General features: G+C 57.9%; 5 protein-coding genes and 1 long non-coding RNA gene across 18 annotated transcripts in view; 4 read left to right on the forward strand and 2 right to left on the reverse strand.

Moving 5' to 3' along the window:
- Positions 1–4,013, forward strand: part of PHAF1 (phagosome assembly factor 1) — a 29,469-nt gene extending 25,456 nt beyond the window's left edge. For all 4 annotated transcript variants that reach the window (XM_006072064.4, XM_006072066.4, XM_006072065.3 and 1 more), the window contains exons 12-17: positions 149–231; positions 612–655; positions 1,033–1,076; positions 1,227–1,285; positions 1,860–1,932; positions 2,551–4,013. In XM_006072064.4, coding sequence (XP_006072126.1) covers positions 149–231; positions 612–655; positions 1,033–1,076; positions 1,227–1,285; positions 1,860–1,932; positions 2,551–2,637 — 390 coding nt within the window. In that variant the 3' untranslated portion in view covers positions 2,638–4,013. The remainder of the gene's footprint in view (positions 1–148; positions 232–611; positions 656–1,032; positions 1,077–1,226; positions 1,286–1,859; positions 1,933–2,550) is intronic.
- On the reverse strand, positions 3,606–6,849 carry B3GNT9 (UDP-GlcNAc:betaGal beta-1,3-N-acetylglucosaminyltransferase 9). 4 transcript variants are annotated; one of them, XM_044932047.1, is made up of 2 exons: positions 6,710–6,849; positions 3,606–6,104 (listed from the first exon to the last, which is right to left on the reverse strand). In XM_044932047.1, the coding sequence occupies exon 2, from the start codon at positions 6,076–6,078 to the stop codon at positions 4,873–4,875; it is 1,206 nt and encodes a 401-aa protein (XP_044787982.1). In that variant the 5' UTR covers positions 6,079–6,104; positions 6,710–6,849; the 3' UTR covers positions 3,606–4,872. The 4 variants fall into 4 exon arrangements, with proteins under 4 accessions (XP_044787982.1, XP_006072130.1, XP_044787981.1 ...); XM_006072068.3 differs by lacking the exon at positions 6,710–6,849 and adding an exon at positions 6,470–6,612; XM_044932046.1 differs by lacking the exon at positions 6,710–6,849 and adding an exon at positions 6,438–6,611.
- On the forward strand, positions 6,613–9,701 carry LOC123330419. Its single transcript, XR_006546341.1, has 3 exons — positions 6,613–6,740; positions 6,951–7,153; positions 9,547–9,701. It is a non-coding gene; the product is annotated as an uncharacterized LOC123330419 (long non-coding RNA).
- TRADD (TNFRSF1A associated via death domain) lies at positions 8,726–11,303 on the reverse strand. Its single transcript, XM_006072069.3, has 4 exons — positions 11,153–11,303; positions 9,980–10,257; positions 9,699–9,897; positions 8,726–9,563 (listed from the first exon to the last, which is right to left on the reverse strand). Exons 1-4 carry the CDS (start codon positions 11,301–11,303, stop codon positions 9,253–9,255), a joined length of 939 nt encoding a protein of 312 aa, XP_006072131.1. The 3' UTR covers positions 8,726–9,252.
- A 3,381-nt stretch (positions 11,304–14,684) lies between these two features.
- Positions 14,685–18,469, forward strand: FBXL8 (F-box and leucine rich repeat protein 8). 2 transcript variants are annotated; one of them, XM_006072070.3, is made up of 3 exons: positions 14,685–14,838; positions 16,379–16,548; positions 17,133–18,469. In XM_006072070.3, the coding sequence occupies exons 2-3, from the start codon at positions 16,397–16,399 to the stop codon at positions 18,103–18,105; spliced, it is 1,125 nt and encodes a 374-aa protein (XP_006072132.1). In that variant the 5' UTR covers positions 14,685–14,838; positions 16,379–16,396; the 3' UTR covers positions 18,106–18,469. The 2 variants fall into 2 exon arrangements, with proteins under 2 accessions (XP_006072132.1, XP_025124608.1); XM_025268823.2 differs by having other exon boundaries at positions 14,724–14,838; positions 16,347–16,548.
- Positions 18,470–18,876: 407 nt separating this feature from the next.
- HSF4 (heat shock transcription factor 4) lies at positions 18,877–23,752 on the forward strand. Of its 6 annotated transcripts, none has more exons than XM_044932042.1 (13): positions 18,877–19,275; positions 19,794–19,902; positions 19,992–20,119; positions 20,212–20,336; positions 20,608–20,683; positions 20,818–20,882; positions 21,398–21,494; positions 21,745–21,869; positions 21,992–22,219; positions 22,718–22,823; positions 22,922–22,987; positions 23,079–23,193; positions 23,437–23,752. In XM_044932042.1, the coding sequence occupies exons 1-13, from the start codon at positions 19,030–19,032 to the stop codon at positions 23,586–23,588; spliced, it is 1,638 nt and encodes a 545-aa protein (XP_044787977.1). In that variant the 5' UTR covers positions 18,877–19,029; the 3' UTR covers positions 23,589–23,752. The 6 variants fall into 6 exon arrangements, with proteins under 6 accessions (XP_044787977.1, XP_044787978.1, XP_006072134.3 ...); XM_044932043.1 differs by having other exon boundaries at positions 23,124–23,193; XM_006072072.3 differs by having other exon boundaries at positions 18,877–19,152; positions 21,722–21,869; positions 22,096–22,219; positions 23,124–23,193.
- The last annotated feature ends 136 nt before the right edge of the window (positions 23,753–23,888 follow it).

Genomic DNA, 23,888 nt, shown 5'->3' on the forward strand with positions numbered 1-23,888 from the left:
TGTCCCCTTGGTTGTTGTTTGGGTCAGAGCTGTTCCCCAAGGGCATCCCCATTGTGGAGTGGGTGTCTTCGAGTAGGACATGCCCTCGAAAGCCCCCTGCCCGCCTCAGTAACTTTACCCACTTGAGCATCCTTGTTTTCTGTCCCAGGACATTCTCTTTGATGCGAATACACACAAAGTGAAGAAGTTTGTCCTACATACCAATTACCCTGGACATTATAATTTTAATATGTGAGTATTCCTGCACCTGCCCCTCCAAGAAAGAGAGCTTGTGGCCTTGGATGTTTGCTAATTCATGAAAAGTAAACCATTTCGTGAGTGTTTTCTGTTCCTGGTACAGTGTCCATTACCTTATATCTCTCCATTTATACCCATTTTACAAATAGAGAAATGGATTCAGAAAGCTTGGCCTCTTATCTGAGGTGATAGGGTCTTCAGAGCCCCCCGGCTGTGCCCTTTCTGGTTTGACTCTAGGGCCCAAATCTGGCCTCTCCAGGGCTTTGAGCAGGTGTGCTCGATCCTGTTCTTCCTGGGATGCAGAGTTGAGATGTGGGGGTGGTCAGGTCTCCCAAGGGGTCCCACCTTTACCCGTCTCCCTTTTCTCTCTCTAGTTATCACCGCTGTGAGTTCAAGATCCCCCTAACCGTAAAGAGAGGTGAGTAGTCAGTGTCCTCAGGGTAAGGAAAGGGTTTTAGAGTCAGTCTCTCATGCTTCGAAGAGATGATGATCCAAGCAGAGAGGATGGCAGTGGTTGGATGTGAGGACTCTTTGCCCACCTGCTTCTCCTCAGAGCCTCAGCTCCTCTGGGTTGGGCTCTTGGTTCTGGGGGCCACGTGGTTCTTGGTCTGTAGTCTCCTGGAAACCCTTAAGGTCTTATCCTGTGCCTGTGGGATTGTTGGTTTCCAAACTTCAATCCCAGTGCATAGTGCGGCGAGGGCTGGGGTCGCAGGTGGGCTGAGCCATCTATCTGAGCAGATGTGGAATTGAATCCAGGCCAGGCCAGCTACCAACCATGCTGTGTTCTCTTTTCAGAGAACACAGAGGGTCAGACAGAAACATGCACAACCTACAGCAAGGTGAGCTGCTATTTTTCCCACCTGACAGTCTGAAAATGAGGAGGGCATGAGCCTGCCAATAGTCTGGGTGCCTGTGTCCTTTGGGCCAGCCATTGGTCATAGTCGGGTCGAGTCCCTACTAATCCCCTGTCACCCTCATCCCTCTTGTAGTGGGACAACATCCAGGAGCTCCTGGGACACCCTGTGGAGAAGCCTGTGGTCCTGCACAGGTGAGTGGGGGTTACTTTCTGATCCCCCCACCCACCTCCTCCCCGCCCAGAATGACCGGGAACCCTAGCAGTGGGCATGGCTTAAAACTGGCAGGAATTTCTGATTTTGCCACATGCTTCCTGCCCCAGCCCTGTGAGTTAGAACTCAGCCAACAGTTCTGCACATTTACTTGCAACCAGAGGGGCTGCCCCTGGGATAGCTGCCCCTCTCCCTCCTACCTCCAGTTACTCAGAGAAGGAGGCAGTTTGACTAGCTGTCCCCATCACACCTGCTACCTGCTTTAGTTCACAGCCCAGTAACTGGTTGCCCTGCTGTCTGAGGTGCCCTCTCTCTCCTGACTTTGTACACTCCAGTCCAATTGCATAATACCCTTCTGTGCCAGCTGGACTGCATAGGATTTGGTGCTTGAGGGAGATCCAATCACTGTGCCTCGGACCTCAAGAGCCCGTGTGGGAAACACACTCAGAGTCCTGAGGGACCACTGGCTAACAGCCCCTACCCCAAAGGGAACTGGATGCCCCAGCTGGCCTAGGTCTCTGTCTGCCCCTCTAATTCTGGCTTCCCCGGCCTCAGGTCCTCATCCCCAAACAACACCAACCCTTTTGGCTCCACATTCTGCTTTGGTCTTCAGCGGATGATCTTTGAGGTAAGCCCTGGGGGTTGAGTGGCTGGTGATCATGTCAAGGACAGGCAGGTGATGGGGGAGAGAGATTGGGAAGGGCCTGAAGGGCCTGCTGGGCAGGCTCATCCAACAAGATGAGGGGAAATGGGGAGCCCACATTTATATTTGAAAACATGAGTACAATAGCAAAGGGAACCGCAGGGCAAGTGGGGCTCTGTCCGGGGGCATTGGGGGGGTTCTTTAAATGCCATATGAATGAATGTGTGGTGGGGCGAGTGGCTCTTGAGGCCCCACTGGCTGGGAGAAGAATGGGGTGCCCCTGCTTTCCCATCTGGTTGCCATACCTTCAGCAGACCCCTAGCAGTTCCAGAAGGGCTGGACAGATGGGTATGGTGAGGTTTATGTGTCCCGGAGGAACAGGTAGACACAAGGGCAGAGATGACCCTTAGCATAAGCCTGGGGGGTGTGGAGGGGTCAGTCCAGCCCCATGTGCAAGTGTGTTGCACACATAGGTGCTGCCTCAAGTGCCTTCTCTTCCATCACAGCCCAGGACTGATCCCACTGGGGGTTTTGTGGGAGTTTTGCTGTGCTTACATCCCTTCGACTCCTCCCCCTCGACTCACTGTCCTCTTCTTACGCCAGGTCATGCAGAACAACCACATTGCCTCGGTGACCCTTTATGGCCCCCCCAGACCTGGTGCCCACCTGAGAACCACGGAGCTCCCCTAGGAACGTCATGACCCTTGCCCCTCTGCCCCGTGGAACTGTGCATTGCATCCTGTTCAGTGGGCCACCCCGTGGGTTTTCTTGGACATCTTGCCAGTGTGGAAGGGCTGTTGTGTTTTGAGGTGGGGCTCAGGCTGGGCACTCTGCCATGGGGTGAGAGGCCCAGATATTCCTCAGTCGGTTCTCAGCCTGCTGGTGCCAACAGGGGACACAGACTGCAAAGAGAAGCACAAACTCTGAGCCTTGATACCTGGAGCCAGGAGCTCTCAACTAACATGTAAGGAGACAGGGTTCTGTCTCCCTGTCCCACACACATTGGGAAAACTTGGGACTTTTCTATGGCTGAGAACACAGGCACCCAGACAAGGACACGGTCCTGCCTTTGGCCCAACATTGCCACATGACCTTTAAGGCAAGCAGGTAGCCTGTCCATAGTACTTGGTTGCGACTTTTGCACTACATCCACTTTAGTTACTTGATGAGCTGGCTGTGGCCAAGGTGGCCCACCTGCCCTTCCCTGTTTCTTTCTTGCACGCGCTCCCTGCCAAGCCCAGTAGGCACACCCAAGTGGTTGAAACACAACTTTCTACCATCAAGGTATGTGCCCAGGCCTGGCTGTACCCGTCTTGGAGCAAGCCTTCAAGGTCACCTGTTCCCCTGCTTTGCCCCAACGTTGCTGGTGGGGCTGCATGTTTCCATTCTGTTTGCCTGTTTTATTTAATGCCAAAGTTTTAGCCAAAGACATCTTGCTCCTTTTTTGTGTGTTTCAGTATTCTGTTCTGCACTGTGGGCTTGGCTCTCCTGCCCTGACTCTGGGCAGTGTCCCCTGGCTGGGCCCTTTCACACGGCTCAAGGCCTCTGGGGCTTGTGGAGGGCTGGGCTGCTCCCTCTTCATGGGACTTGCTAAGGAAAGAAGCATATGTGCTTTAAAAATATTAATCCTTTTGAAAAGAATTGAGAAGAGAAATGTATAATTTTATCCCATTTTTAATATTTTGGTCTAGCAACTTGTGATACATAGATGACAATTTTGTGAGGTTTTTCAAATGTGTGTACATATTTTTGTAAATACGACTCTTTTGTAATTAATTCATGTACAGCCTCATCCTGTATAGTTTAACAATGAATGTGCGGGGGACCAGCCCCAGGCTCTTATGTGACGTTCCCATGACTTCGTGACTGATTAGTGTCTTCCCGTGTGGATGGTGGCCTGGCCAGAGACCCCCACACATCCCACTGTGGGGCAGCCAGGACTCTTCCCATCCTCCTAGAATGGGGGAATCTTCCTCATGCCCTACCCATACCCCTCCTCCAATAAAGACCTGTGCCCTCAGCAACAGCTCCCCATGTGCTGATGCTGGGATGTTTGTACTAAATAAGCCTGGGGGCATTGGTGTTTTTGGTTTGTTTGTTTTTGAGAAAGGGGGTGGTTGAAGATGGGGAATTTTACAGCTGAAATCATCTTAGAAGAGGTTCCTTGGCTTCTCTGAAGGGGGCAGCACAGACTCCAGTGGGAGACTGGCATAGGTACATGGGTGTAGGTTCTCCTGTGGGTAGCTGGAGGTGGGGAGAGACTTCAGGTAGGACAGTGTGCCCAGTCCGTGTGCCTCCATCCCAGGTGTCCCACCTAGTCCAGGGCTCAGGAGGGGCTGGCCCCAGGAAAGCAGATCTAAAGACCTAGACAGGGCTAAGACCAATTCAAACTGGAGGGGCAGATAGGAAGCAAAACACCTACTTTCAGATTGAGCTGTGGCAGAATGGCTGCCGGTTCCATGAGGACTGAGGCCAGGCCTTTTATTCCTTCCTGTGGGGTCCAGCCTTGAGAAAGACCTGCATTTGTTGGCATCACTCTAGGGGTTCTAAACTAAGGAGTATGGTTAGACTTCATGAGCCTCTGCCGCCACCCCTCCCCCCATACATACACTCACACATCCCTGCTCGGAGGACCAAGCATATTCACCTGCTTGGCAAAGAGCCTGGTTCTTCACCACCTCAGCCCTGGCTATCTCAAAAGTGCTACCATCGGATTGGTTCCAGATCACGGCCCAGTAGAGAGGGTCAGCAGGAGCCAAGCTCAGTCTTCATTCCCTGGGCCTTCTGAAGACAGACACCTGGATACCCCTTTATGGGGAAGAACCACATACACAGCACTAACCCACCTGGGGAACCTACCCTTCAAGCTACCTCCCACTTATATCCTGGGTCTGAATGAGGGGGGCTTTGAGCTGTGATAGGAGGCTAGGGGCCCCACTGGAAAGGACCAGCAGGAACAGGCCATGGACGCGCACAGGCTGGCCCGTTCGGCCCGTGCAGCAGGTGCCACATAAGCCAGATGTCAGCAGCTGAGAGCCCGTGCACTACAACCAGCTCGCGATAAAAGCAGGGGTCGAAGGTGTGGAGGTGCGGTGCGGCTGAAGGTCGAGGGATGCCAAAAGTGCGGAAAGCAGGATGAGGCTCAGGCGTGAGGCGCAGGCGCTGTAGACACATGCCCAGAAAGACGTCGTCGATGGGGAAAAGCTCAACCTGCGCGCAGGCACCGGCCAGGCGGCGCAGCGTGGCCCGCGAGAGCACGAAGCCGCCGCCGCCTGCGTAGGCCGGGTAGGCTGGCAGGCCGTACACAGCCTCTGGGATGTAGTACTTGCTGGCCCGCACGCGGATTGGCCGCGCCTGCACGATCACGTCACCTGCAAGCAGGTCCTGCGCCGGATCCCTTGGCGCCAGGAACTCCAGCAGGTTTCCCACGTGCACGAACACGTCGGCGTCGCCTTTAAAAACGAAGCGCACGTCGGGGCAGTAGGCGGAGGCCCAGGCCAGAAAATGGATCTCCTTGAGCGTTAGGTTGAAGAAAGTGTCGTCGAAGGCCCAGAGCAGGATGTCCGCGTACGCGCGGCTCTCGGCACGCAGCAGGGCGCTCCAGTGCGTTTGAGTGCCCGCTTCCGCCTCACCTGCGACTGTGCCTGCGTCCCTGGGTACGCCCAGCAAGAACACCCGGCGCACTAGCGCCCCCTGCACACGCCCCTCAGCGCCCCACGTCTGGCGCACGGCCTGGCGCCGCTCGAAGTCCGCCGCCACCGACTTGACGGCGATGAGCAGGTCGGGTCCGCGGGGGAACGCGCCATTTCCTTGGCACTTGTGCGGCTGATTAATGAGGAGAGGGAAGCGCCGCTGGTCCTTGGCGCGCAGATAGCGGCCGAAGTCAAAGGGTCCCGTGGGCGTGGGCGGCTCCGGCGTATCCCCTTCGTAGGCCGGAGGGGCTGCACCCGTGTCCGGGGCCTGAAATACACGGAGCCCTGGGGTGGGCCCCGGCGCCTCCCTCCCTTGTGCTCGCGGCGCGCTCGTCGTCGGGGCCGCGCCTTCTTGCTGCGCGTAGAGCAGGAGGCCGAGGGTGGCGCCGAGGAGCAGCGTGAGCAACGCTTCTCGGCGTAGGCGCAGCCTCCGCCTCATGTCAGCCTGGCCGGCGCTCGCGCCCCCTGCGGAGAGACTCAGTCAGGGGCTCGCGACGTGGAAGCTAACAGCGGCGGGGGCTACCGCCCCGCGCTCCCGGAGGGGAGGCCGCGGGAGGCCACAGGCCAGGGGTCTCCGGCTACTGGTCCTTCACCCCCCTCCGGGGTCCTCCTGTTTTGGACCCTAACTCCCCCCACTGGGATAGATACCCTGAAAGGACAAGAGGTTCCTCCTCTTAGCCGTCTGCCACCCTCTCAGCTCCGGCCCAGGACAGTGCCCCAGAGCCGGGGCGAGAGACGCGGAGCCTCGGCCCCACCCCCTTCCCGCGCCGAGGCCGAATCCCTTCCAACCATCCCTACCCACCACTGCGGTCCTTGGGATCCTGACACACCTTCTGCCCTTGGGAGTGGCGCGGCCCCGGATGCCGGGGCCTCCGGGGCTCAACGCAGGGTCCCAAGGGCGGCCATGGACGGGGCTTGGGCCAAATGCAACGTTGGCAGGAAGGGGGGCCAGGGCCGCTGCCACGTGACCCTACAGCTGTGTGCGCCTGGACATCTGGAGCTCAGCTCCGCCCTGGCGCCACGGGAAAGCTGTCTCCAAGTGGAGACTAATCCCTGAAAGGGATCCTCACGGTCAGCTCTTTCTCCGGAAGGCTCCAAGAGGTGAGTTCTGGTCTTCGTTCTGACTTAAACTCCCCAATTCTGCCTTTCCAGGGGACAGGAAGAAGCACTAGCCTTTTTGGTTAGTTTCCCCACCCTTGCCTCTCCGGAGCCGGAAGGGCCTGGGCTGGCAGGAGCCCCAGCGCAGGCGGGCTTGGCATCCCCCGGCCCCTCCCAGGCCATCCTTGGAAGTGCCTCTTTTCTGCATACCAGGAGCCCTGGTTCCCCAGGTACATGGAGTCTCCTTTCTCCTGGTTCTGCCATGCCCGCCAGCAGACACACCACACAGACAAGGACCAAGACGACTGCTTGCTCAGTTCTCACAGCTCTGCCAGCAGCTGTCATGGGTCATGCCCAGATGGGGGTACTCCTTCTCAGGGAGTCAGGTTACTCGCCCAGGATCAGACAGACAGAAGGTAAGAGCACTGCCCAGGACTTCTGGAATTCCATCCAGGACTCCTCTGTCCTCCCTTGCCCCTCTCCCTACCCATCTGCACAGATACAGGAGAGGGGGCCAACCCTGTCTTCTTTAACTTCACAGGTGAGCACTTCAATCTGTCTCTGCAGAGGCAGTTCTGAGTCCTCTAGTCCCTGGTGGCCCAGGCCAGCATAGCCTCCTGCAGGAGGAAATCACCACGCCTGGGCCCACTGCAGGCCAGACAGGCTGGCAGGGATTGGTTCAGCTTGGGGAACTCCAGAAGTAGGTCAGTGTGCAAAGGGTTTGATCGGAACCCAGGCAGGCAGAGAGGTGAAGACTGAGAGGCCAGACCTTGCCTAGCTATGCTGCCACCTCTCTCTCCCTGGAACTCAGAGCCTCCAGGTGGGGCCTGGAGTAGACAACCCCACCCCACCCCCAACCCCACCCCAGAGTTTCTGAGGGCAGACTAGGGAACCAGCACTGCTGCCCAGCGCCATCTTCTTTCCCAGTGGCTATGACTGCTCCTTCTGACTTCTTCCCACCAGTGTTCTGCCTTCCAAAATAAACCCTCCATCCTGGGCCTCACCCTCCTGCTCACAGACTTTTCAGGAGTCCTCTCCTATCCGTGGCTTTCTCTACTGCTTCCACTCCCATCCCTCCTGTGGTCTGGTATCAGGCTGTCCCCAGTATGTCCCAGAAACAGCCTCCACCTAGTAACCTTTTCCCTGACTCCAGCAGACACTCCTCGGCCTTCACAAATTCTCAGCCTCCATCACAGCAGGTAGAGCCATTCCTCTGGCTTCCAATCTGGTTTTCCTCCTTCCTCTTTGGGTTGCTCTTTTTTCCAGTTGGTGTCCTTCAGGACCTCCCCCTGGGCTGTCCCAGCCACTCCCGCCTGTATATTTCAGAGTCCTTAGCCTTGACCCTCTCCTGAACTCAAAACTACAGCTCTAGCTATCCCTGAACTCCTGGTGTTCGACAGGAACATCACGCCCAGCTTGTCCCAAACAGAGCAAGCGCTTCACCTTCCCCAGGGCCCCTATTTCACCAAGCAGATCGCTCCTCCCATCTAACTGGCAAAACTCTGGAGTCCTCTCCCACCTCTCTCCTCACTCAGTGTCACCAGGCCTGTTGTCCTTTGTACTAAACAGCTCTCAGTGTTCATCCTTTTCCTCCATCTCTGCTACCAACTGCCTCAGCCTGGGGACTGTACTCTCTCCCTCTGAATCCTCACTCCCAGCCTGAACTGTGAAACCCCTTTAAAGGCCTCTCACTTGCCTCCGGATAAAATCCAAACTCTTGTAAAATGCCTCTGCCTCCCCTACTCTCCAATGGGTCTCTGCAAATCCACCCACTCCTAGATCCAGCCACTGTAAACCTTCTGTTCTAACACCCCTCCCTCTCACCTTCCTCAAGACTTCACCTGAGGCTGGCCATGTCAAGAATACTGCCCTTCTCTCATTCCATCCCCGCCCCAATATTCACACTCATTTCTCCCCAAGGAAGCCTAACCCCTAACCTGGGTTAGGCCCCTGCTCAGTTGTTCCCACAACACCTTGTATTTTTCACATCCAAAAAATGGGCCGTGTTTTATTACTTTATATTCAGAGTCCCACACTGAGTGTGAACTGACGACAGACAAGAATCATGTGTTTTGTTCACCACAGTATTTGCAGCACCCAGGATGATGCCTAGGATACAGCAGGTCCTTAATGAATAATAATGAATGAAGAGGTAAAGTCTGGCTGAAAGCCCTTCTTTTAGGGTGGGAGAAGGTGAAGCAGACCTTGCAGCAGGTCTGTCCTAGATACTAGAGTAGAGACCCATTCACTCTGTCTCTATCCTAGTATCTAGAACACAAGGCCCAGTGGCACCCCAGCAGACATGGTGGGTGCTTGTCTGACTCCTGGAGAGGGCCGCCATCATCTCTGCGCAGCAGCTCCAGCAGCTCAGCTAAGTGGGGTTGCTAAGTGTGGTCTCAGAGTCGCATGGTGGACAAGAGGTCAGCAGTAGCAGCAGAAGGGACCCTACGGTCATCCAGGTGCTCCAAACCCTGGCTTGGCAACTGACCGACCTCCCCTTTCTCTGGCACTCGGCCTAGGCCAGGCTGCCGTCAGGATTCGCCAGGCCCAGCAAGTCCTCCGCCAGGCTGGTGAGCTCGTTCTCCTCGAGCGCCTCCACCAGGCGCTGCAGCGTGGCGCGGCGGCCCTCGGCCTGCACAAAGCGCCGCAGCAGCTGGAAGGCCTGCTCGTACAGCCCATCGCGCTCGTATTCATAGGCCAGTGAGTCCAGCGCCGGGTCCCGCAGCGCGCGGCAGCTGCGCTGCAGAGAGCGCCCCACCTTGCGCCACTTGAGGCCCACTGAGCGGGCGAACTTCTGTTGATCCTGCAGGTTCAACGGCCGGTTCACTGCAGAGAGAGTGGGGAGGGAGTGAGCTCGGGATACCCTTCCATTCCCGCCACGACTACCCGGCCCAGACCTCGCCCCTCCCCAAGCTTCATCCTCCTGAGGATCCTGCCTTTCCCTCTCTCCGGGAGTCTCACCTATGGGCTGACCCTGGAACAAAAAAGTCTGGCCAGGCGGCGGTGGTGGCGGTTTCTCCTCCGGCGGAGAAGGTGCCAGAGACTGCAAGGGGGCTGGAGTGCCTTGCACGGCGCTTCCTTGGCCCCGCGCCGAGCCGCACGTCAGATTCCTGAGCGCATTCTCCAACTCGGTGAGTTCCTCATCCCGGAGCCGGTCAGGCTAGAGAGGAAAGTGCGGCGTCGGTGGGGGTCTCCGCAGCGAATTCCCGCCCCACCCCACCCTGGCCCCAGCCCGGCCGCACCTTCTGGGCGCATATGCAGTTCAAACAGTGCTCCTCGTTGGTCAGCAAAGCATCCAGCTGCTCAGCGCCAGCGCGCAGCTCCAGTTGCAACGGCACCGAGTTCAGGGCCAGTGCCCGAGCCAGGCACCCTTGCAGCGTGGCTCTTAGCGCCCCCTCGCGGTAGGCGCGGAGGAAGCGGCTGCACGCCTGGCGCCCGCTGAAACGCAGTTGCACGATCAGCTGCGGGTCGTTGCGGTGGATCTTGAGCATCTGCAGCACGTCGGGGCTCCCGCCACTCTCTGCGGAGGCGGGCAGTCAGGCGCCATGCGGGGCCATGCTCCATGAGGCCGGAGAAGGAATGAAGCCTGAGAGGAGACGCCCCTCCACCCCCAGACACCTAGGGGTGCAGGTATACCCCAGAGTTCCCGGCTGGGAAGCAGAATGATGAGGCAAACAGCAACAACCCAGAATAAAGGCCAGGACCTATCACAGGGATCACCCTGAGACAGAGTGGGTGCCACTCTCCCTGCGTCCCTGAAGCCTCAAAGGAGGGTTGACAAAAGGAACGTGGAAGAGTCTTTGCAGAGTAGAAAGGGGCGTTTGCCCTGGGCACCCCAGACCTCTGGGTAGGCAGCTGGCCATGCAGTGGGCGGGAGGTTTCAGGTCTTCCGCCTCCTAGTACTGCTTCCCCCCTCCCAAGGAGAGGGGCTCTCGCTGTTCTGAGGCTGGGGCCAGATCCCCCAACCAGTTTCAACCTCCTGTGGCCTCTGCCCTCAGATGGGAAAAGTAGGCTGTAAAGGGAGGTACTGGGGAAGGGTCTTGGGCAAGGAGTGCTGCAGTGAGACAGGAAAAGAAGAGCGAGTGTGTAATGTAAGATTAGTAGAAAGCAGTGAGCAAGCGGCCTGATCTGGGGAGTGGGGGGCCATGGAGTAGGGGGATATTAGTGCACACATAGGTAGACTACACACAGACACAGGGACACAAGTCTATACCGAAGGGCACTTATGCGTACCAGAGAAGAAAGACCCTACATAACCAGGCATCCTCCTGTTATCCCCAAGAAATCTTTTCCTCAAACCAGTGATTAAGCACAAGCCCACCGAGTCGAAGAGGTTGGGGGGTCTCAGTCCCTAGCCCCACCCACAAAAGCCCCAGGCCGCCCTTTCTTCCCCAAGTGCCTGCCCAGCCACACACCTGCCAGGGCAGTCTGGAGAGCCCCGTACATTGCCACTTTCTGCTGCTGGTGAGCGTAGGCATCGGACAAGACCACTTTGTCCAGTGAGGACTCCACAAACAGGTATGCGCTGCCCACCCACTCCTCAAGCCCATTTGGCCCAGCCGCCATCTTGCCTCCTGGGGACAGAGATAGGCATTCAGATCACCCCCGGCCCAGCCCTGGAGATAGCTTTCCAGTCCCACATGGCCCAGCTGTCCCCACCCAGATGGCACACTTGTGAAGGTAAGTTCATAATCCCCTAGGCAGCTCCTTTTGCTTCTGGTCCCAGCTCAGCTAAGAGTTGTAGTCAGGACTGTCCCTCCACTGCCTTCTCTGAGAAAGAGCCCAGAGTCACAGGGGTGAGAGAGGAGAGGGACAATGTTGCAGTAAAAGCAAAGAAGTTCTGCCCTCCTCCTCAGGGCAGGGTGTCTTTCTTTTCAAAGCTGACTGGAGACACCCTCCTCCTGGATGGTGCCCACCCCCACAGGACAACCAGACTCATGTCCTGGTATGCCCTCAGTTCAAATTTGAGGATCCCCGCAGGAGAAGGCAATGGCACCACACTCCAGTACTCTTGCCTGGAAACTCCCATGGATGGAGGAGCCTGGTAGGCTGCAGTCCGTGGGGTTGCGAAGAGTCTGACATGACTGAGTGACTTTCACTTTTCAATTTCATGCATTGGAGAAGGAAATGGCAACCCACCCCAGCATTCTTGCCTGGAGAATCCCAAGGACGGAGGAGCCTGGTAGGCTGCCTTCTATGGCGTCGCACAGAGTCGAACACGACTGAAGCAACACAGCATCAGGAGCAGCAGCAGGGATCTCAGAGCCCCCACTTAGGTTTATTCTCCAGCATTCCTGCTGTACCTCCTGGTTTCACTTCACAGGACACCTGTAGTTTGCTCCTGCCCAGATTCTCTACCCCAGTCCTGACTGACCTCTGGGGACTTCCCTCTACCCTTTTCTCAATCCACAGGCCTGTTGGAAGGACCAACCTCGCCCCTGACGTCCAGCCTAGCCAATCTGCATCTTCCATTCACCTTCCTGAAATGCTTTGTTCTGAGTTGGGCATAGGATTCATATTGGACCTATCAGAATCAACCTGCAATTTGGGCTTCCCTGTTGGCTCAGTCAGTAAAGTGTCTGCCTTCAATGCAGGAGACCTGGGTTCAATCCCTGAGTTGGGAAAATCCCCTGGAGAAGGAAATGGCAACCCACTCCAGTATTCATGCCTGGAGAATTCTATGGAAGGAGCCTGGTGGCTACAGTCTATGGACTGTCAGACGTGACTTAGCAACTAAACCAATAGGAAAGAGGAACAAGTTTCCCTTTCCTATCTTGAAGCTGAGCTAGAAGGAAGGGTAGGTCTCCTTTGCCATTCTCAGCCTGACTGAGAATGAAACTGGCCTAGAAAGCTACAGAGCCAAGAGATGAAGAAGTGCACCCCTAACCACACCATGTCCCCAGCTCTAGCTGCATCTTGGACTTTTCTGTTATGTGAATTAAATCATTCCTTTTTAGTCTCAAGTCTTTGGAGACAGTTTCTTGTCTGATGCCATTCAAGTTGTTCTGATACAGGCTCCTTCTCTGTCCAAACACAGTCAGGGCCCTTGACATTAGCATCTCCTCTAATCTATCTTCAACAAAATCCTAGCTCTAGATCAAGGAGCAAAATTCTCACTCAGGGAACCATGGCACTGGCCTGTCAGTGGCCTCCCAGCTACAGCACTATGAGCAACAGGTGGAGAACTGCCCTGCCTCTTCCTTCAGACCTTACCTGAGGCAACATCATACTCTTTTCCTAGAAAAATGGGTTCAAGGGAATTCCCTGGTGGTCCAGTGGTTAGGACTCAGTGCTTTCACTGCCAAGGGCCTGGGTTCAATCCCTGGTCAGGGAACTAAGATCCCTCAAGCTGTGCAGTGCAGCTGGCAAATTTAAAAAATAGTAATAATAAAGGAAAAGAGAAATGGCACCCTCCACTTTCACCCAGACCTGGCAGGAAGAATGATACCTGATAACCCTACCCTGAGTTTGAGCACAGGGAACATATCTTTTGACCAGCTCCCCCCATAATCTTTTGGTAGAAAATTTACTAATACTTGTGTGTTTATCCAAAACAATAGAAATTAACAAAAAACTAGCATTGTTTATTTCTCTTGGGGAAGGGGGAGATTGGGGTGGTTTTTATTTTCATTTTATTTAAATATTCTGCTTTATGTGAAATAGAGATTTCTTTTGTATTAAAAAGAATATTTGTTTTTCTTAAAAAGCCAAACAAAACAAAAACGGGGTAGATGACAAGTGGGACCAAGAGCAGTAGGGAGACAAGTAGGAAGTCCTGGGGTATTGGCCCAGAGTGGAGAAGTGGGAACCTGGCCCCAAAACATTTCCTCTTTCACATCTTCTTAGCCCCCTGACTGAAGGGTGCTGACCCCATAGGGTGGGTAAGTAAGGGCAGGACCAGACAGTCCTCTGCCCAACTGGCCAGCCTGCAGGACACTGCAAACCAAGAGGAGGGGGAATCTCTGTCATACTCTCTAGGACTGGAACAGGAGAAGTCAAAACAGCCTGATAACTGTTGAAAAGTGGCAGGGGTGGGGCAGGGTGAGGGGCGGGCCTTGGCTTGGGAACTCTGTGTCCCTTCACAGAAGCCCCTCCTCGGGAAGCCCCGCGCCCCACCCACCTGGAGTCCGCCTCTCTACCAGCGGGGCCCGCCGGGGTCCTGGGAACTCTTAGTTGGGCTGAGATCGTAAGGGACACGTGGGTACCGAGTCAGGAAAATATGCCCCTGCCATGGGTTGCCAGCCGGCGCAGCGCTCTATTAACTCTGACAGAGGATGAGATGGTTGGATGGCATCACTGACTCAGTGGACATGAGTTTGAGCAGATGGTGAAGGACAGGGAAGCGTGGCGTGCTACAGTCCACGGGGTCGCAAAGAGTTGAACACGACTTAGCGACTGAACAATAACAGTCCTGAGTAGCTCCACTTCTGGCCGGCTAGGCGGTGACGACCTGCAGGGGTGGCCTCTCAAGGACTGAAAAGCTGCGAGTCCCAGCATCTACTCAAGCAGAGCCTCTCAGAGCTCTAGAGGGGAGCTCCCCGGCCTCCCACTAGCCCACCCTCCTGTTGGAGTTTCGCGCTTGTAACTGACTCTGACCCGCAAGGGGTTTCTCTCGAATGTCTGTTCAGAACCAGTACCACCCCGTCCTCTCACCCACAGGGCCCTGCCGCCCCTTGAAAGTCCCTAGCTGGGACAAGGCACTCGCAGGGGCCAACGTCGGTACCCTCGCTCCAGCCTCCCACGGAAACAGCCCAATAGGCCACCACCACCACCACCTGACCCGAGCAGCCGCGGGTGACAACCGCACCGCGCCCGTGCTCCTGAGTCAGGATCCGCCTCGGCTCCTGCCGCAACGGAAAGCCCACCCACCCTCTGCACTAACCTGGCCGCCTGGGCCCGGCCTGGATTCCCACGCCCGCCGGCTTCCACTGGACTCGCACTGCTTCCGGGTGTGCGCGGAGCGCAGGGGCGGCACCCCAGTCCGAGCCGCCCCGTCCGTCCCGGCGTCCCGCCCCCCGGGTTCCCTGCTGTTCCTTCCCGCCACTGTCTTCTGCGAGCAGTCCCCAGCCTCTGGGCAAAGCCCACCCGATCCGCTGCGCAGGTAAGACACTGGCGCCTGAGGTCAAACAGCAGGCGGAACTGCCCGTGGCAAGGGACTTCGAGGACCTGCGGTTCTTACGAGACCGGAGGGCCCCAGGGGGAGGGCCCCAGGGTGAGAGCCGATCCTCTTTCTCCAGCGCGTAACGGATGGAGCAACGAGGGGGCGTCCCCTTCTGGGCGGTCGAGCTCCTCTGATTCTACCTGACACTCTGAACTGGGTGCCTAGTTCAAGAGTGGCGGAGGGTATCAGAAACTCCCGGGTACTCGAGACACAAATTCCAGCAGGGACCGTTAGCCTAGAAAATATGGGAAAATAGAAAATTGGCCAGTGGCGTCAAACGTTGTATACGAAAACCTTTAAGCACCTTAAACTAAAATTGGCAACTTCAAAAAGGACACACAGTCTCCAACAAAGGCCGCGCTCTGATGTGGGTCTGCGGAATTCCAGTTGAGCCTAAACCGCCCAACGGGTGCCTGGGCTGCTCGGGGTTCAGGATCGGAATTTGAATCCAGGGTCCCTCAGGCCCCCACAACCCCAAGATTTTCTCCGCCTCTCTGGCCTCTCATTGGAAGAACCCAAGTTGTCTCCCCCAGTGAAGTGGAGGAAGGAGCCTCCCTTTTCCTTGCGTATTCAGCTACGCCCCACCCGCACCTCTGCTTCCTGATTGGCTCCTGGTCCTTGCCAATTAAAAGTTTTCCTTAATGTTCCCGCCCTATTAACCCTGCCGTCACTTTCTAGTGACGGGTGGGGCTAGGACCGGGTTTCTCAACTTGGGACCTGTGGCATACACCTGCACTTGTTGAAATTCATATTCCTGGGCCCTACTGTTTGAGGAGAGCTTGATTTAGTAGGTGGGGCCATGAAATCTGTAAGGTGAACAAATGGCCGGGTGATTCTGCTGCCCAGAGCCCTTTTAGAAGCCATTTCAATGGCCCTTGGTGTTTGGGCTCCATCGTTCCCTAAGGACTCAGGGTCTAAGTTGGGAGGCAAGCAGTTCAGTGACCTCTATAAGACTAGTCCGGGCTCTCTGGCCGCCGTGATGGTGCGGTAGAGGGAGACTGGGGCGAGGGGTTGAGGAAGACGTGGTGGTCTGGAGTCAGGGCCTGGGCAATTGCCCTCCAACTTCCTCAGAGACTTTGGTGACTAGGAGAAAGATCTGACAGCATCGTCCCAAATCCAGGTATTTGGCTTTATCAACCTGGTGCATGGGTCGTGGTTGAGTTCCTTCTAATAGAGTATTATAAAACGTGTATTCGTTCAACAAGTGAGAACATAGTTTAAAGGAAGAATCAGAAACGCTCGGCATCCCAGGCAGATTTCATGGGTCTGAGATCTGTATACAGAGCCCCAGGCTTGGTTTAATAGCTTGGTTAAATGCTCTGCTGTCACGGTCTTGAAATCCTCGATAATATTTTAAACAGAGAGACCCACGTTTTCATTTTGCACTGGGCTCTGCAAATTTACATAGCGGATCCTGGGCCCTAAGCATTTCTACACATATGCTCCAGGTGTTCCCCTCAACACTGTGGCCTTCCTGCAGGGGGGCCCCCACCTGGCCATGGCCGAGCCTGGAGAACAGCTGCCGGAGGAGGTGCTGGCGCTCATCTTCCGCCACCTGCCCCTGCCCGACCGCGCTGCTGCAGCGAGGGTCTGCAGAGCTTGGGCTGCCGCTGCCACCTGCAGCGCTGTGTGGCACGACACGAGCATCAGGTGAGCAGGCTCTTCCCCCTCCCACCTTCTCCCAGTCTTGGTAGAGTCAGAGGTTGGGGCGATGCAGTGACTCTTCCCCGTATTAAAAAGCATCATTTCTAACATTGGCCACCTACTGTGTACCAACCATTGTTCTAAGGGCCTTACGTATATCAATCTTTCTAATCCTCACAAACACTTTATGTGATGGACGGATAGTAAGTATTATCTCCATCGCACAGATAAAAAAATGAGACAGAGATTTAATTACTTCCTCACTCAACTGAGAAGTGACAGGCAGAATGTGAATGCGGCAGCTCACAGGCCCCGCCCCGCCTCCTGAAGACCAATGAGAAAGCCCATTTTCTAAAATATCCTGTGGCACGGTTTCAACTGGCGGCAGATGCGTCTGAAGGAAGGGACAGGGTTCCCTCGTAGCATACCTAGGAGCGACCAGGCACGGTCGGACCAGGGAGGTGTGTGGGTAGGAGGCAGGAAGTGGGTATGGTAACTGGAACCCAGAGAGAGGGGTGGGTTAGAGTCCTCTCGCCAGGTCGCAGGGACTTGGCCGGCCGACGCCTTTTCTCCACCACACTACCCCCAAGTTGCGACTGTGAGCTGGAAGGCATGCTGCCGCCGTATCTGTCCGCCTGCCTGGACCACGTTCAGAATCTATGGCTGGAATTTGAGCCGTCGAGGAAATCGAGTCGCAGGGCGGCCACGGACTTACTGACTGCACTGACGGGCCGTACCCCCGGGCTGCGAGGCCTGTGCCTGGAATGCCGCGGAGAAAAGCCGCTCTTCGACGCCGGCCGCGACATCCTGGACGCGGTGCACGCCCTCTGTGGGGCGGCCCGCGCGCTGCGCCACCTCGACCTGCGGCGCCTGCCCTTCTCACTGGACGACGCGCTGGTGCTGCAGGTGGCACATGGTTGTCCGGAGCTCCGCAGCCTTTTTCTAGATAACAGAACGCTGGTGGGCAGCGTGGGGCCGGGCTCCGTGCTCGAGCTACTAGAGGCCTGCCCCTGCCTGCGCGCCCTTGGCTTGCACCTGGCCAGCCTGTCGCGCACCGCGCTCGAGGCACTGGCGGCGCCAGAGCGCGCGCCTTTCGAGCTCCTCGCCCTGCGGTGCGCGTGTCCGGAAGATGCACGCGCGCCCCCCCTGCCTGATGAAGCCTGGGCCGCGTTGAGCCTCCGCCACCCGGGACTGCAGGTAGAGCTGGAGCTAGAGCCGGTGCTGCCTGCAGAGAGCGTGACGCGCGTCCTGCAGCCAGCCGTACCCGTGGCTACGCTGCGCCTCAGCCTCTCTGGGGACACCGTAGGTCCAGTGCGCTTCGCGGCGCGCCACTACGCCGCAACATTGCGCGCGCTTGAGGTGCGCGCCGCAGCCTCGGCCGAGCTGGATGCCGCCCTGGAGGAGCTGGCAGCGCGCTGCGCGGGCCTGCGCGAGGTGCACTGCTTCTGCGTGGTGCGACCTTCCGTGCTGCACGCCTTCCGCGCGCGCTGCCCGCGCCTGCGCAGCTACACGCTCAAGCTAACGCGGGAGCCGCATCCCTGGCGGCCCACGCTTGTGGCGTGATGGGACAAACGCTCTTTCCGTTCCCTGCGGACGTGTGTCCTCTGAAATGCTGCGTGGGTTTGCCCAGGGGCGGGCCAGCTGTTCGCCCTCTTCTCTGGGACTCTTGCCTCTTGTCCCTCTCGTATGGAGTGGCCTCCGTACCGGTACAGGGCGCCCTGAGCCCATTCGTTGCTTTCAACATCTGCAGACACCCACTGTCCCCGCAGTACAGGGATCACCCTCCTCCAATCCCAGTCCTCTGCAAACATGTCGCTAGCTCGGCGGCCCTGGCGTGGGGGGAGGGAGGGCACTGGCTCAAGTTGTGCCTCAGGGGGGGTGTGTTAGTGCTTCTGGAGTGAGTGTGAAATAAACAAATCAAGCTTTATCTCTGCGTCCTGAGAAAGGCCGGGTCTGCTCTGAACTGACAGAGGCTGGAAGAAGGGTAGGGAAAGGTCCATTTCTACAGGTGCGGCTGCATCGGTCAGGGTTGGGGTCCTGACATCTTTGGAATGACAGTGTCCCAAGTTCCGCGGGAGGGTGTCTGCTTCTCCTCCCCACCCTCGCCCCCTCCTATCTGCCACTCTCCCCGAGGCTTGGCTGTGCCCATTCCATCGCTTTCCCAGCCTACATCAGGCTGTGTACGCTCGATTTCTCCCGAAGAACACAGGAGCAAACAGCGGGCCTGAGAAGGGTGCGACTCAAACTCAAGTCTCCCTCCCTCCTGCACCCTGCCCCCACGCACATCCGATCCCATACTGCCCTTTCGGTCCGCTGGTGTTGCGGCCGCGGCCAGAGCCCCGCCCCGCCAGTTCGCACGTGGCCCCCGCCTGACCCGGCGCCGGGAGGCGGAGTAGGGCGGGGCGGGCGGCAAACGCAGCACTTTCCGCGGCTTTGACAAGCCCGCGGCGGCCGGGCCCGAGCGCTTAGCGGGGCCCAGACTGCGCCATGCAGGAAGCGCCGGCCGCGCTGCCCACGGAGCCGGGCCCCAGCCCAGTGCCTGCCTTCCTCGGCAAGCTATGGGCGCTGGTGGGCGACCCGGGCACCGACCACCTGATCCGCTGGAGCCCGGTGAGGGCTGGGGCCCCTCGACTTCCTCAGTGGTCCCCGGGATTCCTCCACGTCAGTGAACGTCCACGCTCATCAACCCCTGCCTGGGACGGGGTTGTGGGTCCCTTGATTCAGCCGTCTAGGGTAGGCGACGGCTTGGGCGGGGGTTGTGGTATTGGAGATGGAGGTGAGGCGACTTCCTTCGGGCAGAGGAAAGGGTAGGAGCCTTCTGAAGGAGACCCAGCACCCGAAGGATCTTCGAGGTCTTCTAGTTCCCACCCTATCCCATCAGACAGATGGGAAAACAGAGACCAGGAGAAGGGAAGGGCAGGGTCTGATTCTAACTCAGAGTCACAACGCGGGTCTGGGAGCCATCCGGGTCTGGAACCCAAGTCTGGCCTCTGCACCTCCTCCTAGAGAACCGAGTAGGGAGTCTGGGTGGGCTAGGGTAGAGGTTCATTGTGATCGCCCCGGGATAGGCCTCAGAGCTGGTTCCGGCCCGGCCTCGTCCCACGTCCCCATGAATGACAGTCTCGGTCTCCAGAGTGAGTGTGAGTTTGTGTGCGCGCGCCGGACCACTGGCTTGGCCGTGGGCGGGCACCGCTCACCGTGTCCTCTGGTCTCCGCCCGCACCGTGAGTGGGCGGGCGGTGCTCTCCTCAGAGCGGCACCAGCTTCCTCGTGAGCGACCAGAGCCGCTTCGCCAAGGAGGTGCTGCCCCAATACTTCAAGCACAGCAACATGGCAAGCTTCGTGCGGCAACTCAATATGTGTGAGTCCCTAGGGCCTAGTGGGAATTGAGCGTGGGTGACTTGGTTCGCGGGGACTTAGCAACTTAAGCTCCCGCGCCCCGCTCCCTAGACGGTTTTCGGAAGGTGGTGAGCATCGAGCAGGGTGGCCTGCTGAGACCCGAACGGGATCACGTCGAGTTCCAGCACCCGAGCTTCGTACGCGGCCGAGAGCAACTGCTGGAACGTGTGCGCCGCAAGGTTAGGGGCGGCCAGCAGTGACCAGCGAACCTGGGTGGAAGTGGGACAGCTATTTCGTGCGACCCTTACCTGAGAGAGCCTCCCACCTGCAGGTGCCCGCGCTGCGCGGCGACGACGGCCGCTGGCGCCCCGAGGACCTGGGCCGGCTGCTGGGCGAGGTGCAGGCTTTTCGGGGAGTGCAGGAGAGCACCGAGGCGCGGCTGCGGGAACTCAGGCAGTGCGGGGGGAGGGGGCGGAGGAGGATGGGGAGGGAGAAGGGGGGCTCTGGGCGCGAGGACACTGTCTTCTAGACGGTTCTGGGCAGCTCCTTCCTCTCTTGTGCCTCGGCGCCTCCTCCAAGACCAGTGTGGGCCGAGCTGTGACAGTCTCTTGACTATGGATGGACGATCATCCGAGTGGGCGCGGGCGCGGGCCTGCCATTCTGGGGGTGGGGGTGGTGACCCGCGAACTCTCAGATGCCTCAGCACCCTCCCACGCCTTTTCCCCAGGCAGAACGAGATCCTGTGGAGGGAGGTGGTCACGCTGCGGCAGAGCCACGGTCAACAGCATCGGGTCATCGGCAAGGTGTTCCTCTGCCCCGACCCCACTCCTGAACGTACCCCCCCCCCAACGCCCAGTCCTGGAAGCCCCCTGGAAGTGTCTTGTTAGAGTGAGGGGCAAGGCCCCAAAGATGAGTTAACCCTTTGTTTCCTTTTCAGCTGATCCAGTGCCTCTTTGGGCCACTTCAGGCTGGGTCTGGCAGCGCAGGAGCTAAGAGGAAGCTGTGAGTGAGAACCCCAGAGACGCCCCCACCCCCTCCAGGACCTCCCTATCAGAGCCCCCGCAGGACTCCTTCTCCTTCAGAAACCCCTTCACCTGCCTTTCCCCCTGCACTACCGTCTTCCTCACCCCATGGCCATCTCCCCAAAAGCCCCATTCCAGGGCTTCCCCCTACCCCTAATTCTACCACCAAAACCCTGACTCTCAGACCCCTCACTTCCAGGACCTTAACCCTGTATTTCTACCCCATGATCCCCTTCCCCCTCACCCCAAAGCATCCCAAGAGCAGAGGGTCTGGGGCCCAAACCAGACTTCCTCCCTCCCCTCTGCCCCCAAAGGGCCCCCATCTCTGGGGGGGGAGCCCCTTCTGCCTCCAGCATGTGACTGATGCCCTGGCAACAGGCCTCAGCTCTGCTGACGTGGCTGCTGGGGCCTGTGGGAGGGTGGTGGTGCAGGCTGAGGGGCCTGGGAGATGAACCTGCCCAGCCCCCTGCCTGTGCCCCTGGCCACCTTGCACAGGTCGCTGATGCTGGATGAGGGGTGCCCATCGCCAGCCAAATTCAACGCCTGCCCCTTACCTGGTGCCCTCCTGCAGGACCCCTACTTTATCCAGTCGGTAGGTTTTTGCTTCTCCTCTCATCTCTCCATAGAGAGCCTGTTCCCTTTCCCCATTCCCCTAAAAGAACAGATTTTTAAAAAAAAGAAATAGAAGAGAAGATGGAGCCTAGCCTCCCTCCCACCAGACCCAGCATGGACCAAGCCTCCCCCCTCAAGCCTTCCCCCTTAGGTCTTGCCCATGTGGTACCAGTCAGGCTCCGGCTCACCCTATGACTTGAGGTGAAGGGCTCAACCTCTTCTACTTACAGCCCCTCCCAGAGACCACGGTGGGCCTCAGCAGCCCTCACAGGGCCAGGGGCCCCATCATCTCCGACCTCCCAGAAGACTCTCCTCCTGAAGGAACCAGGCTTTCCCCCTCCAGTGGTGGCAGGAGGTAAGAGGGACAGGGGTTGCCCTCTGGGGAGCTGTGGGGGGTGGGCCTGGCAGCCCAGATGGCTGTGGGAATAGGGGGAGAGGTCAGCGCCAGGGTCTGGTTGAAGCTTTTCTCTGGTGCAGGGAGAAGGGCCTGGCACTGCTCAAAGAAGAGCCAGCCAGCCCAGGGGGGGAAGGCGAGGCCGGGCTGGCCCTGGCCCCAAACGAGTGTGACTTCTGCGTGACAGCACCCCCACCGCTGCCTGTGGCTGTGGTGCAGGCCATCCTGGAGGGGAAGGGGAGCTTCAGCCCTGAGGGGCCCAGGAGTGCCCAACAGCCTGAACCAAGAGGCCCCAGGGAGGTTCCCGACAGGTGAGCAGAAAGCCCATTTGTGATTATAAACCCCATGGGCCACTTTTGCAGCTAGACCGGCACTAGCTAGTCCTGAAACTTCCCAGCCTTGTCTGCCCCAGGGTGGCTGAGGAGGCAGCCATGATCTGACCTGATTTTGCAGAGTTGCTCTAAGGAGCACCAGCTTCAGAGGCCCCTGGAAAGTGGAAACTTCTCAGTGGCAGGGCTGAGGAGTCTGCATTTTAAATGCCACCACTGGGGCGATTGTAAAGATTGTAAAGTACATAACAGTTTAAGACCCACTGGTACTGATAACTGCCTGGGTCGGGGCAGGCATACGACCCAAACCTCAGGCCAAAGGTAGGAGGCAGAAGGTGCTTTCTCTGTGCCCTTCTGTGTGTGTGGGTTGGGAGGTCCTCTTCTAACACTTTCTAGATGTTGTCAGATTAGATCCTGATGTATCCAGGTTCCTTGGAAACCTAATGCAAGGAGTGGCCAACAGTAGTTCTCTGTGCACAGGGGCCCTCTGGACCTGGAGAGGGGAGGCCGGAGCCCAGACAGTCTGCTGCCTCCAATGCTGCTTCGGGCCCCCCCTGAAAGTGTGGAGCCCGCAGGGCCGCTGGATGTGAGTACACGTTCAGTGAGGCAGGGGCACAGGGCTCGGTGGGCTCCAGCTGTTTGGGCACCCTGGAGAGGACACCGTTGACCCAGAGCTCCCCTCAGGTGCTGGGCCCCAGCCTCCAAGGGCGGGAATGGACTCTGATGGACTTAGACATGGAGCTGTCCCTGGTAAGATGGGGGTGGGGAGGGTGGTGGGGGTGGGTGCTGAGGGTTGCTCAGCCAAGCCCTTTAGTCCACCACTGTTCTCCCTCTGCCAAAGCCCCAGCTCCCTTCCCCAGCTGCTTCCTGGGGTTCTCTTCTGCAGTTGCAGCCCTTGGTTCCAGAGAAGGGTGAGACTGAGCTGGCGGTTAAGGGGTTAAGTTCTCCAGGCCCAGGTAATATATGTGGTGACTCAGGGACCTGGGGGACACCCTGAGGGGCCTGAGGTATCACAATTGGGTGGGCTGGGCAGTCGGTGTTTTGGAGGGAAATCCCCGGAGTCAGGCTGGGAGAGAGGGGGAGGTTGAGAGTGGATCTTTCATCGCAACTGACCAGAGGGCAAGGCGAGTGAAGCTCTCCTTCCCCGAAGAAAGGAGATGACCGTCTCTCCCTGCTGAGTACAGCCCCGCTTCTCCTAGGAAAGGACTCCACACTCGGGGCACCACTCCTGCTGGACATCCCAGCGGCTTTAGGAGGCCCAGCCCTCAGCCTGCCCGGAGCTTTAACCATTTACAGCAGCCCTGAGAGCCGGGCCTCCTACCTGGGCTCGGGAGACAACCCCTCACCCTGAGACCCCCTCCACTCCGAAGCCAGCCCTGCTGAGGGGCTGGCTGGCAGTAGCACGCCCTGCTCGGCTTCCTTGAGCCCCCTGGTGGACGCTGAGTGAAGCCCCACTTACTTGGCAGCCCCTCTCCATTCCCGAGTCCTGCATAAAACCGCAATTTTTTTTCTGTTTCTGGTCTCTGTTTCCTCTACCGACCAGGGAGCACAGAAGTCATGGGTGGGGGGGCGCCTTTGCCTTCATAGAAACGTCCAGATCCCAGGGCTTTAATGTTAATCGAGGAACCCTTGGAGAGCAGAGGTGCCTCCG

The sequence above is a fragment of the Bubalus bubalis genome, chromosome 18 (assembly GCF_019923935.1).
Source record: "Bubalus bubalis isolate 160015118507 breed Murrah chromosome 18, NDDB_SH_1, whole genome shotgun sequence".
Taxonomy (NCBI): Eukaryota; Metazoa; Chordata; class Mammalia; order Artiodactyla; family Bovidae; genus Bubalus; species Bubalus bubalis.

Excerpts from the sequence above, each read along its gene's own strand:
- B3GNT9 (XM_044932047.1), bottom strand. The coding sequence starts at position 6,078 with ATGAGGCGGAGGCTGCGCCTACGCCGAGAAGCGTTGCTCACGCTGCTC.
- TRADD (XM_006072069.3), bottom strand. The coding sequence starts at position 11,303 with ATGGCGGCTGGGCCAAATGGGCTTGAGGAGTGGGTGGGCAGCGCATAC. Across the intron at positions 10,258-11,152 it reads TCTCCAGACTGCCCTGGCAG|AGAGTGGCGGGAGCCCCGAC; the intron begins GTGTGTGGCTGG and ends CCGCCTCCGCAG. Across the intron at positions 9,898-9,979 it reads ACTGCATATGCGCCCAGAAG|CCTGACCGGCTCCGGGATGA; the intron begins GTGCGGCCGGGC and ends TTTCCTCTCTAG.
- FBXL8 (XM_006072070.3), top strand. The coding sequence starts at position 16,397 with ATGGCCGAGCCTGGAGAACAGCTGCCGGAGGAGGTGCTGGCGCTCATC. Across the intron at positions 16,549-17,132 it reads TGGCACGACACGAGCATCAG|TTGCGACTGTGAGCTGGAAG; the intron begins GTGAGCAGGCTC and ends ACTACCCCCAAG.
- HSF4 (XM_044932042.1), top strand. The coding sequence starts at position 19,030 with ATGCAGGAAGCGCCGGCCGCGCTGCCCACGGAGCCGGGCCCCAGCCCA. Across the intron at positions 19,276-19,793 it reads CCTTGATTCAGCCGTCTAGG|AGCGGCACCAGCTTCCTCGT; the intron begins GTAGGCGACGGC and ends TGCTCTCCTCAG. Across the intron at positions 19,903-19,991 it reads CGTGCGGCAACTCAATATGT|ACGGTTTTCGGAAGGTGGTG; the intron begins GTGAGTCCCTAG and ends CCCGCTCCCTAG.